The following is a 19,611-nucleotide window of genomic DNA, read 5'->3' on the forward strand; positions in this document are numbered from 1 at the left end:
ATTCTCACTGGCTCAGGCTACAGTATGGATGGGGACATAACTTTCATTTTTATTGCACAAATGGATAAGAGCATGGTAGGTGGAAATTGCATCCAGGACAGAAACAACTCCATTATGCTGCAAACACACATTTGGCTCGTTGCAAGCATCTGGACAGGCAGCATGCTAATGCTAAGTTAGCCAGCTAGCATGCTAACGCTTAGCTAGCCAAGAACCCAGAGTGACGCTAGAGCCGAGTGTTTGCTGACACTAGCCCAACAGCCAGACGCTGAACTTCACCAGGTAACACAAATAAAAGAGCAGACTCTTTATGCTTAGAACTTTCCTTTTTGCTAAAGCAAATAATTAGGGCTGGATCAGGTAACTCTGAATCCTCCCTTAGTTATGCTGCAACAGGTGTAGGCTGCGGGGGGATTCCCATGAGTATTTCTTCGTCAGTCACCTTTCTCACTCAAAATGCGTTAATACAGTGGTTCCCAAACCTTTTTTGCTAGGCCCCCCTTTGTTTTACAAGAAAAATGTTCGCGCCCCCCACCACCTGGGAACATATTTGGCGATGCTTCATCTCCTGCTTTGCTTTTGTGTGGGAGCCCCGTCAAAAAACCTGTCAATTATGGTGACAGTGTCCTCATTTTTTTTTCTTTTCATACCGCGCCCCCCCTGCAATGGCTCTGCGGGCCCCACACTTTGGGAACCTCTGCATTGAATCGTACTTATTATTAATCTCTGTCTCTCTTCCACAGCATTACTTTTGTCCTGTCTTCCTTCTCTCACCTCAACCAGTCATGGCAGATAGCCCCGCCCCTCCCTGAGCCTGGTTCTGCCGGAGGTTTCTTCCTGTTAAAAGGGAGTTTTTCCTTCCCACTGTCGCCAAAGTGCTTGCTCATAGGGGGTCATATGATTGGTGGGTTTTTCTCTGTGTGTATTATTGTACGGTCTACCTTAGTGCCCTGAGGTTGTTGTGATTTAGTGCTGTATGAATGAATTGAATTGAACTGAACCACACAGGGGGTGGGTAGAATGGGGCTGTCATGGTGGGAGAATGAATACACACACTGGAATATATTTTGGTTTTTTTTGTGAGGACCTTCACTGAGATTCCTCTTACCCCTAGGTTTCACTAAGAACAAACAAATACTCTAACATAAACAACCCTAGCATAAATCTCATTCTAAATGTTATCTTAACACCAGGCTTTAATCGTCATACATGAGTAAAACCTGGTGAGAGCCAGTCATAAAGTTCTTTTTGCATCTTGCATTTTTAGCATCTCTACAATAACTGATGTTTTGTTCAAATCAATTTTATTTAAACAGCACCAAATCACAACATCAGTTGCCTGAAGGCAAGGATGGTATTATAACCAGTTATTATAAATAAATAAATGTTGCAGTGAACACAAACACAAATTTCTGTTTATTTTTCCAAAAGCTATCATAATTAATCTATGAAACACATTTACATGCAAGTTTAATTCTGACTTTTCTGTATATTTATTAATCAAGCAAATTACTCAACAGACCTTAATCATTTGTAAATTGAGCTTGTGCCTCGGAGAAAGTGTTCCAGTTCTTTAAATTACAAAGCAGCTGTTTTCTTAGTGTTCTACAACTTGAGGAAGCTTTAGCTGTTCAGTAGGTATAGGTGAATCTGTACTGTGTGCAAGATTTCTTTATCCTTTAAAAATGCAAACTGCAATTGCGATCAGTGTCTCACCTAGCCTAGGGGAGGTGATGGTATTCGCATTAATTTTCTCATCACAGTTCCCACTGTGACAGGATCGATATGTTGGTGGTCTCAGCATCACAGAGCAGTTGTTACCATGTCGACCGGTCACCTTGTGCATACACTGAACCACCCGTGACTGCAGTCCCTTTCCACAGGATGATGAGCACTGAAACAGCAAATGAAAAGTGCCAGTTTGCAGAGGTTTTACTAAACTTGGTTGATTTTTAAATGGAACAGTAAAATTATCATTTTACAGGTGAGAACTCTTAAGAGCAAGGAAATACTACAGTAGGAATTAATTTATTCATCTTTTAACAGCATTGTTTTAAACAGAGGTAGATTATTTCAAACACTTATTCCCGAAGCTATAACACAGGGTGAATAGTCTACACACATTCTACCATGGGAGAGATTCATTTGGCAATGATTTATGTACTTCACTGCAGAAGTATATCTGTTGTTGTCATTTTCATATATACACATATTAACCTTGAGCATGATGACGAGGAATGAGGAATAATTTCCTTAGGGATTAATAAAGTATTCTGATTCTGATTAAAAATGTAAAGTGCATTAAAATTATAAATGAAAATCAGGATAGAGTCAAGAATCAAGATTTAGCCAACTTCAACGTTATACAATAATAAGAATATTAAGATTAAGAACCGGTTCACAGCAGTTGTAAGTCTGCTTGCCTATGGATCCTACTTATAGGTTCCACTTGTGCTAAAATCAGCTGATTTCAGTTTGTGAGCCAGAAGTGAAAACTAGTGGTGCAGTCTACAGCGTGGATATAGACATCACTTTACAAAAGGATGAGAGTACAATGGTAAATTGCAAACTGTCCCCAGAACAGAAACAACCACATTATACTGCTATAACTTTAGCTCTTTACTCCAAAAGTTGATTCTGTTCATCTGGACATATATATATATATATATATATATATATATATATATATATATATTAGGGGTGCAACGATACACAAAATTCACGGTTCGGTTCGGTTCGATACTTTGGTGTCACGGTTCGATATTTTTTCGATACAAAAAAATGTTCATGCCTTTTTAATTTGTCATTTATTAAAATTATAAATATATATTTTAACTCAAAAGTACAGTTTTTTAATTTAACCCTAACCCTTGTGCATGTTTTTTATTTTGACAGCGAATGCGCACCTGCGGACCACTTATGTGCACCCCTGGTTATTTAGCTCGTCATATTGCAGCCACAGAAATTCTTTTGTCCATGAAACCATAAAGCTGCACTTTCTTTTTGCCTTATAGTCTGATTTGTCATAACTTCTCCGTTTTGTGGTAAGCTTTTCTTTGGCTGTCACTTCTTCACCCTGACCTGTCTTATTTGGCTCAGCAGAACTAAAATATATATCCTGCTGCTTTTACACACGGACTCACATAAGCTCAGCGATTCTCTGCGCGATCAACCTCTCACATGTTTAAGCTGCGGGAGATTTCACTTGTCATGTTTGCATAGTAAGCTAACGATTAATAAGACGATGTCAGAGGAATTGGTGCGCAAATTATCATCACTCACAGATCAGTGCTGTCGCTCTCTATACACAGTTCGCACGATTGCAAAGTGAAAGCAAAAAAACAAGCGCAAATTCAAACGCGACTTCAATATGTCACATATTGACAGTGGCTCACCGATGCCAATGACATAATTACCCAGCTACATTTCTGAAAGAATGCAAAAGCATTGACATATATTTTTCCTACAATAGCCCGACGGGCAGGGCAGAGATAGATTTTGGTAGCCCGACTGAAAAAATCGCTAGCCCCAGGACGTCGGGCTAGCGATATTGCGAGCCCTGTATCTGATTGAGGAATCACTCATCTTTGGAAAAGAGAGTTTATTACAGAGAAATGGCTCTTTCCAAAATAAAAGCTATACTATCCGCTTCTTCTGGGCTATATTCTCAGCAGCATAAGGAGAATCATGTGCTAACAGCTGTCTAAATGACTCGGCTAAAGTTAGTAGCATGCTTGTTGTTTTTGTCTTTGCACTAGGATGATGTCGGCGTAAATGTGCAGTCATATTCGTTGTGTTCCCACTAGTGCTTTCAGGTTGATCTCGTTGAAATGACCTTAACGCCACAACACGGCAAATCTCCGTTAACGAGCTACCGCCGATTGCCCCGTGCATGGGGCTAGACGGCCAACACGTTAACGAGCTAACTGCGCTAGCACACTAGTTCCCACCCATGTAATTGAGCATTGCGTGGCACATCCAACATACTGTTTTACTTTAGTCCATGACTCGCTTACCTTCAGGGTCATACGTCACATGAAAACCAAAATAATTCCAAACGCCAGATCTGAATGAGGGTGGGGAGGTCCATGTTGTAAGGGGAGCTTAACTTCTGTCTCGCTAGCTTGCCCTGCGCTCTTCCTTCTGACGATGCTGTCTGTGTTGAGCGCTCAGTGAATCTGCGTTCGACTACTCCGCCTAGGCTGCACTGTCGACCCTAGGCGGAGTAGTCGAACGCAGATTCACTGAGCGCTCAACACAGACAGCATCGTCAGAAGGAAAGTTGATAAAATAAATTACAAATTTTGTATTGTTCGATACATATGCGTACCGAACCGAAAGCACTGTATCGAACGGTTCAATATCGATACGAATATCGTTGCACCCCTAATATATATATATATATATATATATATATATATGAATTTGCTTTTGTCATACCTTGGACCAGTCTCCGGTTTTCCATTCGTAACATTTGGAGAAGTCCTCACAATATTCTTCTTGAGTTGGCTGGGATAATGGATCACACAGACCCTGAGGGTTTGTACACAACACTGTACGTCTGCGGACACCTTGACCACAATTTGATGAACACTGGAGAAAAGAATAAGAAAGAAATGTCTTGATGCAGTCTCAATCATCCAGGTAAGTAAATCTCCAAAAGTTGATTCTGTTAGATTAAAATCCAAGGGTTTTTTGATCCTACGCTACTTAAAGGAGCTGACATGAACATTTGCATTCTTGACACTGCAGCAAAATTACATCTGAAGGAATCTGGCAGATGCTTACAGAAAAAGGGCGCATCATACACCAAATGACGTGACTTCCAAATATTCTGGGTGAGGAATTTGATTCAGTTTTCAAATCAGTACACCTCTTACAGGATGCCCTTAATCTTACAGATTAAATACATCCGGTATACTCTTAAGGGCTCTTCTTACAGTTTCATGTTTTCTTAAAATTAAAGTACAGAAAGTGTGCATGTGCCATACCTTGGACCATTCTGAAGCCTCCCACGCTGTGAGGCAAAGGCGGCCCTCGCAGCCCTGTAAAACAGGAGGTTTTCCTCCTTGGCAGTACAGGTCCCTGGTGTGGATGACTGAACCATTCTGTAGGTGGTAAAGACACAACACCTCCCTCTGCTGATGACCTTTACCGCAAGTGACAGAGCAAGGCCCCCACTCACCTGTCATCCACCTGTGAAAAATATCAGTTGTTTACATTTTGAGTTCAATCATACCAATGAATGGTAGAACAAACAAGGATGTAACTTCTGTGATGTTATCCACTGGTTAGAGCAGTGTTTCCCAACCTTTTGGAGCCACAGCACATATTTCACATTATAAAAGTCACAGGGCACAGCATCAAACAAAGATGTCACAGAAAGCATATTGATCATTTTTCCCTGTGCACCAGGCGTAGTGGATTTGGTTCGGTTTGTCCCCAGTATACCTTTTTTGCTTTCTTCTGACCACTGCTCATACTAGGGTCTTCATCTGAGTCAGTTTTCTCCAGGACTCAGGTCAGACTGAACACTTTTTCTTTTCAAATACAGTGGAACCCCAACTTACGAAATGAATTTGTTCCAGAGGGTCTTTCGTAAGTCACAATTTTCGTAAGTCGAAGCACCTTTTTCCGTCGCCTTTTGAGTGAGGCGATGCTGGCTGAAGACGAAGTTCTTGGTGGAGGAGGAGGTGGCAGAGGTTGAAGAAAGCATACGTATACATGCATACATACGTACGTGTACATGTACATAACATTATTGAATTTAATTTATTTATTTTTTTATTTTCTATTTTATCTATTTCATTACACGGGCATATTGCCGTTCAGTGCCTTCGTAACTTGAATTTTTCGTTAAATGGGGTCTTCGTAAGCCGGGGTTCCGCTGTATTTATCTATTGCTATTTATCTATCTACTGCGTCGTCTTACGGCGTGACTCATTTAATTAGAACAGGTAGTTGTACTGCCCTCTAGTGGAAGAGAATGTAAGTGTTTTGCCCATCACGCTGATTGCTTACAGTAGTAATCAGGTGGAACCAGATGATCTTCCATGGCACACCTGATCATGTTTCACGGCACACCTACGGGCTCTAATACTGGGTTATAGAATATCCATTGTGAAACCTTGAACTGATCATTTCTGTCATCACTCGGGTGAAGTTATTTTCCTAAATTACAAAACTACCAGCAGCATCTAGTGCTCTGAAAATGCAATTACAATGACACCTCGGTGGAGAAAAAAAGTAGATTGTGTTATCTCACCAGGATTGGGGCTATTGGGCCCCACCGTGAATAAGGGTCAGACTCAGGGTAGGGACTCCATTGTCCCCAGTTGGGTCACTTTCCTACTGTGGGATTTCCATGCGAATGTGGGAAATAGCCCCATGGTTAGTGAGGGCACACCGTGAAAGTCTGGAAGAGACCCTGGTCTGTGAGAATTCCCACTTCTAGCAAAGCTTCAACAGCATGCAAGTTGGGAGACTGGGGCCATTGAGTCTGAGTGGACCATGATCCATACCTGCACTGTCAGAGCTCTGTCCCCAAGCTCTATAGAGCTATAACGGTTAGTGATGGTGATGGAATCGAGAACCGACTTGCCAGCCTATATCTATCCTGCTTATCGGTTCGTGCACTCTCGCTACGATAAGCTGATTTCAGTTCGCGTGTCGGAGGAGTACAATAACTGCGCGGTTTCCAGCATGGATATGGACATTACTTATTTTTATTGCACAAATAACAAACAAAAAAACAAAGTGGTAAAGTGGAGACTGCTTCAGGACAGAAACAACTGCATTATACTGTTAACAAAATTTCGGCTCTTCGTGAGCACCTGCACAGACAGCATGCTAATGCTAACCTAGCCAAGAACCCAGAGTGATGTTAAAACTGAGTAAATGCTGAGCCCTGCCCACTACTGTGATAAAGTGAGCCATCCATCTAAAGTTGAATCACCATGGTGATCGCTGTGAAGTCTCTTTGTCATCTTTGAAAACAAACAGGACACAAAAAGAAATTACTTCATCTTATTGTGCTTCATAGTGCAATGAATGCTCCTAAAACCCCCAAAACATTGACCTATTGATAACAAACTCTGTATAGCACTTTGGTCATCCTGTGTTGGTTTTTAAATCTGCTTATAAATAAATTGTTTGATTGACTGAACGAACTACAGTCTGAATATGGCCTAAAAATGATTGAGAAAATGAAGTATGACCCGAGATTTCGTGTGTGTACTGAGTTTTGTAGGGAAGTATACGTATTTTGTTATTTGTATCTTCTGTTATGTTATTATTACAACTACATCATCACTGCTGTAGCAAAAGAATTTCTAAAAATGGGCTAAATAATGTATATGTATTATGTCATACTGTATCTATTCCAATGGCTATTTGTTTGTGTGTGTGTGTGTGTGTGTGTGTGTGTGTGTGTGTGTGTGTGTGTGTGTGTGTGTGTGTGTCTCACCGGTACTGGCAGGGGTGAGTGTTGCAGAGACGTACTTGCGGTTGCGGTCGGTTTTCAGGTTGACAGTAACTATTGTTGACAACCTCCATAGTTTTGTTGACTATCCTCATACATGAAACCACTGTCCTCCTCTCTCCTGTACAAAACACACACAGACACACATACAAACACACATATGTGTAAGTGCTATACCTTATCCCACCCGTTATAAAATACCAGAAAAGAGCAGGGAACAAGAATTTCTTTATCCCATTTCTGCTGAGGTACCCATAAAAATCAGCGTGGCTGAGAGAATTGAGTGAGGGACTTAAGGGGGAAAATGCAACACCTTTTTAATAACACCATATTAACTACTTTATATTATAAAGTAGTGTCTGAGTTTTAACTAGTTGGACTTAGTGCTTACTGCTTTTCTAGTCTATTGGAGCACTCATAGTGCTTTATGCAAGATGCCACATTCCCCCATTCACCTACAGTGATACTAGAATTTTACTCTACAGCAGGGTCGGCAACCTTTCTGATGGCGAGTGCCATCTAACATTTCCTCAGAGGTCAGTGTGCCATATGACTGCATTAGCAATAAATTTAATAACGCTCTATATTAACAGTTACACACTATATAGAACCACTTTATAGAATTATATTTGTTGGCAGATGTTGGCAGCTGTCAGCGAATAGTTATCAGCTATTTTGAAACAAAAAAAGACTTTTTATCCATAACAGCAAATGAACTGTACAACAGAAAATGCAAATGCTATTTATGGTCTCCTCACAACAATGATAAGAAAAATAAACTGAGCCAATATAGCATGTCTGAGGAAATTTTAGATGCACTCATCAACAGAAAGGTTGCCTACCCCTGGTCTAAGAGAAACGTCACTCATCCGAGTGACTTCTTCAGTGTCAGCTAACTGCAGGTTTCAATGCAGGAGAGAAGAAAGACAACTGCCATCACAGTGAAAACCCTTAGTGATCCCGTATGTGTCAGGAGTATGGGAACAGTTGAGTTCATTTTGTCTAAACACCGGGTCTCTGTGGCTTTCAAACCCCTAAACATGCTGCGCCAAAAATTGGTCCACCACAAGGATCGGGTCCCCCGACACAAACAGAGTAACATAGTGTACGCTGTTAAGTGCAGGAGGATTGCCAGGATTTAAACATCGGGGAAACCAAACAACCTCTGGCGAAGCGAATAGCACAACACAGAAGAGCTACCTCGTCAGGCCAGGACTCTGCAGTCTATTTACACCTACAGGCCAGTGGACACTCTTTCAATGATGAGGATGTAACATCCTGGACAGGGAGGAACGCTGGTTTGAGGGCGGAGTCAAGGAGGCCATTTATGGTAAAATGACCTTCTCTTTAGAGTAATTAAGTAACATATTGCATTGCTTTTAAGGAAAGTGTAATATCTGTACTACGTACATTTTTGAGCAGTGACCCTAACACAGATCACAACAACATGGGGAAATACCTCCAACATGCACAAACCAAATAAGCCAGTAAGAACCAAATGAGAATCAAAGGAATCAAATCGAGAGGTGATTTCAATAATTGAATCGTTATTGCTAAATTCTTATCAATTTCCATCCCTACCTGCTCATCTGTTTCCTATTTCCAAATTCATCTCACAACATTTCTAACATTGGCTACAAGTTCCACTTATTTCTCTTCTGGCCTGCTTCTAATTAATGACCTGCCTTTTTGGATTCATCCCTCTGGTTATTTTTGTCTGCATCCCCGTTGACAAAACTCGAGCCAGTTTTTTATCCTTCCAATGTGTCCTGCCTAATTTGGGTCTATCAAGTCTACAGTACACACATATGTTGTCATGGTTGTGAAGGTTTACGCACTGTCTGGTTTTGTTTTATTTTGAATTAATTTGGAAATGTATTTGTTAATTGAATCGTGTTTTTGTTTTCCTTAGTTCCTGGTTATAGTTTTGTTTATATAGTTCTTTGAGCATTTTCCTGATTAGTTATATTCCCAGTTCCTGGTACTTTGGAGTTTAGCTTCATCCTTTTGTGTCAGTTCCCCTGTATTACTTCATTTTTGTTTGTTTCCACAAAGCAAACCAAATAAAGCAGAGAGCTTACCTCCTCCACAATGGACATTACAGTCTTGCCAGCTGCTATGTGTCCAGATGTAGAGATACTCTGGTTCCCTTTGTTCCTCACTGCTCCTGTTCTGAGCTGTGTTTAAAGACACTGTGTACTCATAGTGGATCCCATAGCTCTGGTCATGAAACAGCAGTACCTGTTAATATGACATAGAAGGGTTGAAAGACAAGGGAAGTTGTACCTATAGCTTACCAAATTTCTCTACATTTGCTTTTCTAGCTGTAAAATATTGTTGATAAACCCAGTCAAGTGTATAGCTGTTCTTTAAACGTTTCTTTTCTGTTCTTTAAACTTTAATAATAAAGCGCGTCAGAGATTTATAGCTGCACCAGAAGGAAGGTGGCTATTTAAAAAGGTAAAACTCTAATCCATTTCAATAGAGACATAACTTATATCTTTAAAAAGACTGACAAAATCTGAGGGATGCAGATTGACCGGCTGATGGACTGAGATAGGACCACCATAGTCAAAAGAAGACTGCTGTTTCCGTTTGAATTGTTTAAATACAGTAACAACATGGCTGTGTTCTGGGTAGCTGCCCTTCTATAAAGTGGCTAAAATGGTATTTATAATTGTTTATTTGCCAAGTTGTCTGTTAGGGTTATAAAACTGGTCCAACCCTGGAGTTGGGTGCCTTTTTAATGCTTGAATGAATCACAGGTGAGCATTAAGTGGCTTAATAAAAAAAAAAGTCCTCTGATTCAGTGGTAGATACACTGAAATATATATATATATATATACATATATTGTGGAGGTAAGCATCAACGACACAGCTCTCAGTTCTCACTCCTTCTTTATTCGTCTCCAACATCAACTGCGCATATCGCGCCACAAAACACAGGAAGACACTTCCTCTACACTGGGTGTGAGTGGAGCCCTCTATTGGTCCACCACACATGCCCCCCCCCCCGAACACCCAGCAGAACTAGTCCAGGACCCGGGGCTTAAGCAAACGGCCGGAGCGGCTGAACTGGGGGGATGGGGAACTGACAGAGGGCAACCCAGCCCGGGAGCGAGGCTGGCACTGGCGGTCAGAAAAAGCTGAAGACGACTCGGACTCCGTTGATTTCGGGTCGCTCCTGGGGGAAAAAACAGAATCCATCAGCCCGGTGGCAGGTGGGCGGCCGCGGCGAGGGGCCTGGGCCGGGACCACCTGATCCTCTTGCATAACATGTGCAGGCTTAAGTCTGTCAACAGAGACAACTTCCTGCCGACCGCCAAAGTCCAAAACGAAATGTTTGTTGCCTGGTTTAAGAACCCTGTATGGCCCGTCATATGGTGGACGCAGCGGAGTCCTATGGGCATCGTGCCTGACGAAAACGAAACGAGCAGAGTCCAATGAACTCGGAACAAAGATGTCAGGCAGGCAGTGGTGCACAGGACCAGGAACAGGAAATGAGTTTCTTGGGGGGCGAAAAGGCAACAAAGAGGTATCGAAACATGGGGGAGGGCTCTCAGGTAAGAATTCCCCGGGGACCCGGAGAGGCTGGCCGAGGACCAGTTCAGCCGGGGAAACCCCGAGGTCTTCTTTAACCGCGCTACGCAAACCCAGCAAAACCCACGGAAGACGTTCGACCCAGTCGCCACTTGTCAAGGAAGCACGGAGCGCGGCCTTAAGTGACCGGTGAAACCGTTCGCACATCCCATTAGCTTGCGGGTGGTATGCTGTGGTGCGGTGGACCTTGACTCCCAGGCCGTCAGCCATAGCAGACCAAAGCTCGGAAACAAACTGGGGGCCCCTGTCCGAGGTAATGTCAGCAGGGGGGCCGAAACGTGAAACCCACGTTGACAAAAATGCCCTGGCCACCGTCGCCGCTGTCGTGGACGCCAGGGGTACCGCCTCCGGCCACCTGGTTGTGCGGTCCACCACAGTCAAAAGGTGCATGAAACCCTGTGACTGCGGCAAGGGACCAACCAGGTCCACATGAACGTGATCGAAACGCCTACCCGGGACACGGAAAGGCTCGAGGGGTGCCTGTGTGTGCCGGTGGATTTTCGAGCGTTGGCATGGTATACAAACCGCCGCCCATTCTTTCACCGTCTTGCGAAGGCCCGGCCAAACAAACCTGGCGCTGACCAGCTTGACCGAGGCCCGGACGCCGGGATGAGAGAGGGCATGCACCGAGTCAAAAACACGACGACGCCATGAAAGGGGAACCACCGGGCGGGGGCGGCCGGTGGAAACGTCGCAAAGAAGGCGCGGACCGCCGTCCCACACCGGGGTGTCCTCCAGCACGAGGCCCGTTTTTGTTGACTGAAGGGCAAGGACGTCCGGGTCAGCACGTTGCTCGGCGGCCATGGCAGCGTAGTCGATGCCGACATACACCGGAGAAACCAACACACGCGAGAGACAGTCAGCGACGTGATTGGACTTACCAGCCACATGCTGAATGTCTGTGGTAAACTCAGAAATGGCCGCCAACTGGCGCTGCTGGCGTGCGCTCCATGGGTCAGAGACCTTGGACATCGCAAACGTCAAAGGTTTGTGGTCAACGTACGCAGCAAAGTTGCGACCCTCGAGGAAAAAACGAAAATGCCGTGTTGCGAGGTGCAGGGCCAGCAACTCCCTGTCAAAAACACTGTACTTGCGTTCAGCATCCCGGAGCGTACGACTGAAAAAGGCGAGCGGTTGCCAGAGACCTGAAACCCGCTGTTCCAACACTCCGCCCACTGCCACGTCCGAGGCGTCGGTGGTCAACGCGATCTCCGCCGACGGAAGCGGGTGGGCCAGCAGGGCGGCGTCAGCCAGCGCAGACTTGGCTGCGGAAAACGCACGGACGCGTTCAGGCAGCCAGTCAACCGGATCTTTGGCTGTTTTACCTTTTAAGGCAGCATAGAGTGGCTGTAGCAGGTGGGCAGCTCTGGGGAGAAAGCGGTTGTAAAAATTTATCATCCCCAAGAACTCCTGCAACGCTTTAACCGACGTGGGACGCGGGAAAGCCGAAACGGCCTGGACTCTGTCGGGCAACGGAACCACACCTTCAGCGGAAATGCGGTGCCCGAGGAAATCCAGAACAGGCAACCCAAACTGGCACTTGGAAGGGTTGATGATCAGGCTGTGCGCTTCCAAACGCTGGAAAACCTGGCGCAGATGGGACTCGTGCTGGCTCGCTGAGCAGCTGGCCACCAATATATCGTCCAGATAAACAAAAACGAACGGCAGCCCACGCAAAACGGAGTCCATCAGCCGCTGAAAGGTCTGGGCGGCACCTTTCAGGCCAAACGGCATGCGCAAAAACTCGAACAAGCCGAGGGGGTAATGACAGCGGTTTTAGGAACGTCTTCGGGGCGCACAGGAACCTGGTGATACCCCCGCACCAAGTCAATTTTAGAAAAAATCGACGTTCCGGCGAGATTGGCAGAAAAATCCTGAATGTGGGGGATGGGGTAACGGTCATTCTCCGTGGCATTATTTAAACGGCGGAAATCTCCGCATGGCCGCCACCGACCGTCCGATTTGGGCACCATGTGAAGTGGAGAGGCCCATGCACTGTTCGAACGCTGTACAATGCCAAGGCGCTCCATGGCTGCAAACTCTTCCCGAGCGACGGACAGTTTCGCGGGGTCGAGGCGGCGCGCGCGCGCGAACACCGGGGGCCCGACCGTGGGAATATAATGCTCAACCCCATGCTTCGTTACCGTGCTAGAGAAATTAGGGACAGACAGCGATGGAAACTCTAAAAGCAAACGCTGAAAAGCATCCCCGGAGGTCACTACATTAGCCCGAATCAGGGGCTCGGCGGCCCGAGTAAAACAGGGTAGCGAAGAAAACGAGAGAGCATTGATTAAACGTCTGTTAGCGACATCGACAAGTAGTCCATGAGCACACAGGAAATCAGCACCCAAAATAGGTGCAGAGCTAGCAGCAACAACAAAGTTCCACTGGAAATCCCGGCCATGAAAACAAACAGTCACCAACCTTTCCCCAAACGTTTTGATGGGAGAGCCGTTAGCTGCAATGAGCTGCGGCCCACAGTTCGCTGCTAGTCCGTCGGCAGCGGTAGGGGGAAGGAGGCTCTTCTGGGAGCCGGAGTCCACGAGAAAACGTCTCCCGGAGCGCGAGTCCTCTATGAAGAGCAGCCTTTCTGTATTGCCAGCGGTCGCGGCTGCTACGGCGCGCTGGCGGGTCCGTTTCCCTGGGCCGTGAAAGCGCAAGGCGGCAGGCAGCGACGCGCTCTGTCGCCAAAACGCTGATGGTAGAAACAGATGCTCTTTCCGCGGTGCCGGCGTGTAGCAATCCCTGCCGTCAGCAAGGGGGCGGATGCTCCGGGGGAGGCAGGTGGAGGCGTGGAAGGTGCCGCCGGCGTGTCCGTAGCCAGGGCGTGAACGTCGAAAGTGCGGCTAGCCAGGAGAATGCGATCCGCTTCTTCAGCCAGGGAGCGATAATCCTTCGCAGGCAGAAGCGGAGAGTTCGCGAGGACAGCTCTCACGGCGGCCGGTAGTTGGCGAAGGAAGAGGTGCACGAAGAGGAAACCACCGTCATCCGGCCCGAGCAACGATAGCATGTTCTCCATGAGCTCGAGCGCGGTACCGCCACCCAAGCCTGACAGGTTGAGGAGCTTTTCGGCTCGTTCGGCGTCGGAGAGGGCATAGCGCCGAAGAAGCAGCTCTTTGAGGGCGGCGTATTTCCCTTGGGCGGGTGGGTCCCGGAGGAGCGCCATCGCGCGACGGGTGGCCAGCGGGTCGAGCGAGGCCACCACATGGTGATACTTCGTGTCGTCAGCCGAGATGCCGCGAAGGGCGAACTGAGCCTCCACGTGTACGAACCATGACGGGGGGTCATGGAGCCAAAAGTCCGGCAGTTTCAGCGCCACAGCGAACGTAGCTGCAACAGGAGGCGGAGGTCCGGCGGCCGCTGATGCATCCATAGCGGAGTGTGCGTTATCTACGGCCCGTTGCATGCTCGAGTCAGGGGTCACCAATGTGGAGGTAAGCATCAACGACACAGCTCTCAGTTCTCACTCCTTCTTTATTCGTCTCCAACATCAACTGCGCATATCGCGCCACAAAACACAGGAACACACTTCCTCTACACTGGGTGTGAGTGGAGCCCTCTAGTGGTCCACCACAATATAAGTAAAATATGTGAATTCAAGATATATGAAATTATGAAGCAAAGAATAAATGAATAAATAATTCTGAATATTCCTGAAAGTAGCCACCCTTTGCTTTGTTGACAGTGCTGCAAACCCTTGGCCTTCTCTCAGTAAGCGTCATGATGTAGTCACCTGAATTGGTTTTCCCTTCACAGGTGAGCCTGTCAGGGTTCATTTGTGGAAGTTCTTGCCTTCCTAATGCAGTTGGGAACAGAAGTCAGGTCGGTACACAGCTGACAGCCCTATTTGATAACTGTTAGAATTCATATTATGGCAAGAACCAATCAGCGAAGTAAAGAGAAACGACAGTCCATCATTACTTTAAGAATTAAAGGTCAGTTAGTCCAGAAAATTGGTAAAACTTAGAGGTTTTTTGTGTCCCCAAGTGCAGTTGCAAAAACTATCAAGCCCTACACTAAAACTGGTTCACATGAGCGCCGCCCCAGGAAATGAAGACCACGAGTCCCCTCTGCTCCTGAGGATAAATTCATTTGAATTACCAGCCTCAGAAATTACAACAGCACCTCAGATTAGAGCCCAGATAAATGCCACACAGTAGCAGACACATCTCTACATCAACTGTTCAGAGGATCCTGTGTGAATCAGGCCTTTAAGAAATGTCGACTAAGGAAAAGCAACAAGCAGAAGAAATTTCTTTGGGCCAAGAAACACAAGGAATGGACATTAGACCAGTGGAAATCTATGCTTTGGTCTGAGGTGAGGATGGTCTCTCTACATGCATGGTTCCCACCGTGAAGAGCGGAGGAGGAGGTGTGATGGTGCGGGGGTGCTTTGCTGGTTGGGGATTTATTCAAAACTGAAGGTACACTGAACCAGCATGGCTACCACAGTATCCTGCAGCAACATGCCATCATTGGTTCCGGTTTGCTTTTAATTGGACCATCATTTATTTTTCGCTGTGGACAATCACCCCAAACACACCTCCAGGCTGTTGAAGGGCTATTTGACCAAGAAGAAGAGTGATGTGAAGTGTTGCACCAGATGGCCCGGCCTCCACAGTCACCTAAGCTAAACCCGTTCAAGATGTTTTGGAATGAGATGGACCGCAGAGTGAAGGCGAAAGGACCAACAAGTGCACAGCATCTCTGGGAATTCCTTCAAAGCTGTTGGAAAACCATTTCAGGTGATGACCTCATGAAGCTCATTAAGAGAATGCCAAGAGTGTGCAAAGCAGTAATCAAAGCAAAGAGTGGCTATTTTAAAGAATCTAAAATCTAAAACATGTTTTGAGTTATTTCAGACATTTTTATTTATTACATAATTCTTCTATATGTATTCATTAACAGTTTTGATGCCTTCAGTGAGAATCTAAAATTAAGAAAAAACATTAAATCAGTATATGCGTCTACCTTTTCAACTACCAGTCAACTTTTTACTGGTAGTGTATCTGTGTGTGGGTGTGGGTGTTTGTTTCCATGAGTAGCAATACAAATCAATTTACCATTAGATATAAAGGAGTCTTAGTGGGTCCCTTGGCAGACATCTTCTCCCATATTCCTCTTCTAACATAGCGCACAGTGGTTCCAGCCAGCTCAAATTCTCCTGGAAGTTCAATTTTCCAGTCATTGTTGATGGACCTCTTACTTGAGTCTTTGAGAGCTATAAGTAAGATACAAGAAGTTACACACACACATCTATCTATCTATCTATCTATCTATCTATCTATCTATCTATATATATATATATATATATATATCTATATATATATAGATATATATATATATCTATATATATATTAGGGGTGCAACGATACACAAAATTCACGGTTCGGTTCGGTTCGATACTTTGGTGTCACGGTTCGATATTTTTTCAATACAAAAAAATGTTCATGCCTTTTTAATTTGTCATTTATTAAAATTATAAATATATATTTTAACTCAAAAGTACAGTTTTTAAATTTAACCCTAACCCTTGTGCGTGTTTTTTATTTTGACAGTGAATGCGCACCTGCGGACCACTTATGTGCAGCCCTGGTTATTTAGCTCGTCATATTGCAGCCACAGAAATTCTTTTGTCCATGAAACCATAAAGCTGCACTTTCTTTTTGCCTTATAGTCTGATTTGTCATAACTTCTCCGTTTTGTGGTAAGCTTTTCTTTGGCTGTCACTTCTTCACCCTGACCTGTCTTATTTGGCTCAGCAGAACTGAAATGCTTTTACACACGCACTCACATAAGCTCAGCGATTCTCTGCGCGATCAACCTCTCACATGTTTAAGCTGCGGGAGATTTCACTTGTCATGTTTGCATAGTAAGCTAACGATTAATAAGACGATGTCAGAGGAATTGGTGCACAAATTATCATCACTCACAGATCAGTGCTGTCGCTCTCTATACAGTTCACGCGATTGCAAAGTGAAAGCAAAAAACAAGCGCAAATTCAAACGCGACTTCAATATGTCACATATTGACAGTGGCTCATCGATGCCAATGACATAATTACCCAGCTACATTTCTGAAAGAATGCAAAAACATTGACATATATTTTTCCTTCCTATGATAGCCTGACGGGCAGGGCAGAGATAGATTTTGGTAGCCCGACTGGAAAAATCGCTAGCCCCGGGACGTCGGGCTAGCGATATTGCAAGCCCTGTATCTGATTGAGGAATCACTCATCTTTGGAAAAGAGAGTTTATTACAGAGAAATGTCTCTTTCCAAAATAAAAGCTGTACTATACGCTTCTTCTGGGCTATATTCTCAGCAGCATATTAAACATATCAGGTCCCCATAAGGAGAATCCTGTGCTAACGGCTGTCTAAATGACTCGGGTAAAGTTTGTAGCATGCATGCTTGTTGTTTTTGTCTGCTTCCACTTGTCTTTGCATCTGAATGAGGGTGGGGGAGGTTCAATTTGCCATGTTGCAAGGAGAGCTTAACTTCTGTCTCGCTAGCTTGCCCTGCGCTCTTCCTTCTGATGATGCTGTCTGTGTTGAGCGCTCAGCGGATCTGCACTCGTTGCACCCCTAATATATATATTAGGGGTGCAACAATACTCGTATCGGTATTGAACCGTTCGATACAGTGCTTTCGGTTCGGTACGCATGTGTATCGAACAATACAAAATTTGTAATTTATTTTATCAACTTTCCTTCTGACGATGCTGTCTGTGTTGAGCGCTCAGTGAATCTGCGTTCGACTACTCCGCCTAGGCTGCACTGTCGAGCGCAGATCCGCTGAGCGTAGCGCAAGCTAGCAAGACAGAAGCTAAGCTTGTTGCAACATGGCAACTGCCTCAATGCTAGCCAAAATTGAACCTCCCCCACCCTCATTCAGATCTGGTGTTTGGAACTTTTTTGTTTTTCCTGTGAAGCATGACCCTGAAGGTAAGCGCGTCATGGACAAAAGTAAAACAATGTGTCGGATGTGCCACGCAATGCTCAATTACATTGGTGGGAACTAGTGCATTAGCACAGTGAGCTCGTTAACGTGTTGACGCTGTCCAGCGCCGCGCACGGGGCGATCCCCGGTAACTCGCTAACGGAGATTTGCGTCGTTATGGCGTTAATGTAATTTTAATGAGATTAACGCTGACAGCACTAGTGGGAACACAACGAATATGACTGCACATTTACACGACATCATCCTAGTGCATAGACAAGTGGAAGCAGACAAAAACAACAAGCAGCATGCTACAAACTTTACCCGAGTCATTTAGACAGCCGTTAGCACATGATTCTCCTTATGGGGACCTGGTATGTTTAATATGCTGCTGAGAATATAGCCCAGAAGAAGCGTATAGTACAGCTTTTATTTTGGAAAGAGACATTTCTGGTATCTAATGTCTCAGCGTGTCTAAAAGTGAGCGGCATTGTTGAGAAGAACCACAAAGTCATCTGGAAAACACAAGCATCATTACCCAAAAAACTATGTGAAGGTTTGTCCTCCACTACTCTGATCCTTCTAGCTCCTGCAGGGATCACCACAGCTTCGATATAGCCTGATAGAGACACAGAAGCAGGACAGAAAAACTATCAGAAGCATAAATGGTGGGCAAAAAGGGATGGGCTGGTTATTTCTGTCTACATCGGAGTTGTCTATTTAAAGATAAATTTAGTTGTTCAAAATCCCACAAGGCTGGCCGACATGACAGACGGTTGGCAGGGCTGTGAGTACTCAGACTGTGTTTTGAACGCAATATGGATAACATCTTGGAGAAGAACAACGGGAATTGAGAGAATTGGTGACCAGTGATAGACATTAGACCAATTGTAAAAATTGGATGCAGTTGTTTGCACTAAACCCAAATCATTCATCTTCACTCATGCAGCTATCCCACTGGCGCCAGCTGAAGGCCTGCCAAGGTCTAAGCTGACTGGAACAACAAAAATCTCCATGATAACAGGATTGTTGTCAGAACTCTTTGTTCCTCCTTCAAGGCCGTCCGCGTTGATTGAAGATTGTTGACTTTTGCTTAACCGGGTGAAGGGACACTTTCTCTCAGTTGACACGGAACACACAGACACACACACGCATGTACACTGACACAGACCTACACTCACCCCCCCAAACGCCTTCGAAGCTTATGTCATCTATGTTGTGAGATGTGATGATTCATGTGCTGAGGTGTTTTTTTTTCTGTTCTCAAACTGATCTCCCTGTTGGAGCTCAGTCTAGGGCAGACCTTCCCAAAGTGTGGGGCCCGCCCCCTATGGGGGGTGCAGAGCCATTGCGCGGTATGAAAAGGGGAAAAAAAAAACAACAAAAAAAACAAAACAATGCTTGGACACTGCTAGCACGGGGCGCCCACACAAACGCAAAGCAGGAGATGAAGCGTCGCTGAATATGTTTCCAAACCAACTTCATTCTAAGCCAAAGACTAGAAAATATGGTGAAGCAAATCTGCCCTTTGGCTTCACCTGCACAGGTGCTGAGGTAGGTCTCCCTGCAGGGTTGGTTTTCCCTTCGTCGG

General features: G+C 45.0%; 2 protein-coding genes across 2 annotated transcripts in view; both read right to left on the reverse strand.

Moving 5' to 3' along the window:
• The window catches only part of adamts17 (ADAM metallopeptidase with thrombospondin type 1 motif, 17), a 100,215-nt gene that overhangs the window by 4,095 nt on the left and 76,509 nt on the right, over nt 1-19,611 (reverse strand). Inside the window, exons 16-22 of the mRNA XM_080884375.1 lie at nt 18,559-18,639; nt 16,144-16,301; nt 9,562-9,721; nt 7,466-7,601; nt 4,992-5,196; nt 4,441-4,593; nt 1,717-1,894 (exon numbers count right to left, since the gene is read on the reverse strand). Of these exons, the coding sequence (XP_080740501.1) occupies nt 1,717-1,894; nt 4,441-4,593; nt 4,992-5,196; nt 7,466-7,601; nt 9,562-9,721; nt 16,144-16,301; nt 18,559-18,639 (1,071 nt within the window). The remainder of the gene's footprint in view (nt 1-1,716; nt 1,895-4,440; nt 4,594-4,991; nt 5,197-7,465; nt 7,602-9,561; nt 9,722-16,143; nt 16,302-18,558; nt 18,640-19,611) is intronic.
• On the reverse strand, nt 10,566-16,135 carry LOC308398012 (uncharacterized protein). The gene is made up of 2 exons (XM_080884376.1): nt 13,505-16,135; nt 10,566-10,664 (listed from the first exon to the last, which is right to left on the reverse strand). Exon 1 carries the CDS (start codon nt 14,520-14,522, stop codon nt 13,695-13,697), a length of 828 nt encoding a protein of 275 aa, XP_080740502.1. The 5' UTR covers nt 14,523-16,135; the 3' UTR covers nt 10,566-10,664; nt 13,505-13,694.

Source organism: Rhamphochromis sp. 'chilingali' (genome assembly GCF_963969265.1).
Source record: "Rhamphochromis sp. 'chilingali' genome assembly, chromosome: 6".
Taxonomy (NCBI): Eukaryota; Metazoa; Chordata; class Actinopteri; order Cichliformes; family Cichlidae; genus Rhamphochromis; species Rhamphochromis sp. 'chilingali'.

Excerpts from the sequence above, each read along its gene's own strand:
- LOC308398012 (XM_080884376.1), bottom strand. The coding sequence starts at position 14,522 with ATGCTTACCTCCACATTGGTGACCCCTGACTCGAGCATGCAACGGGCC.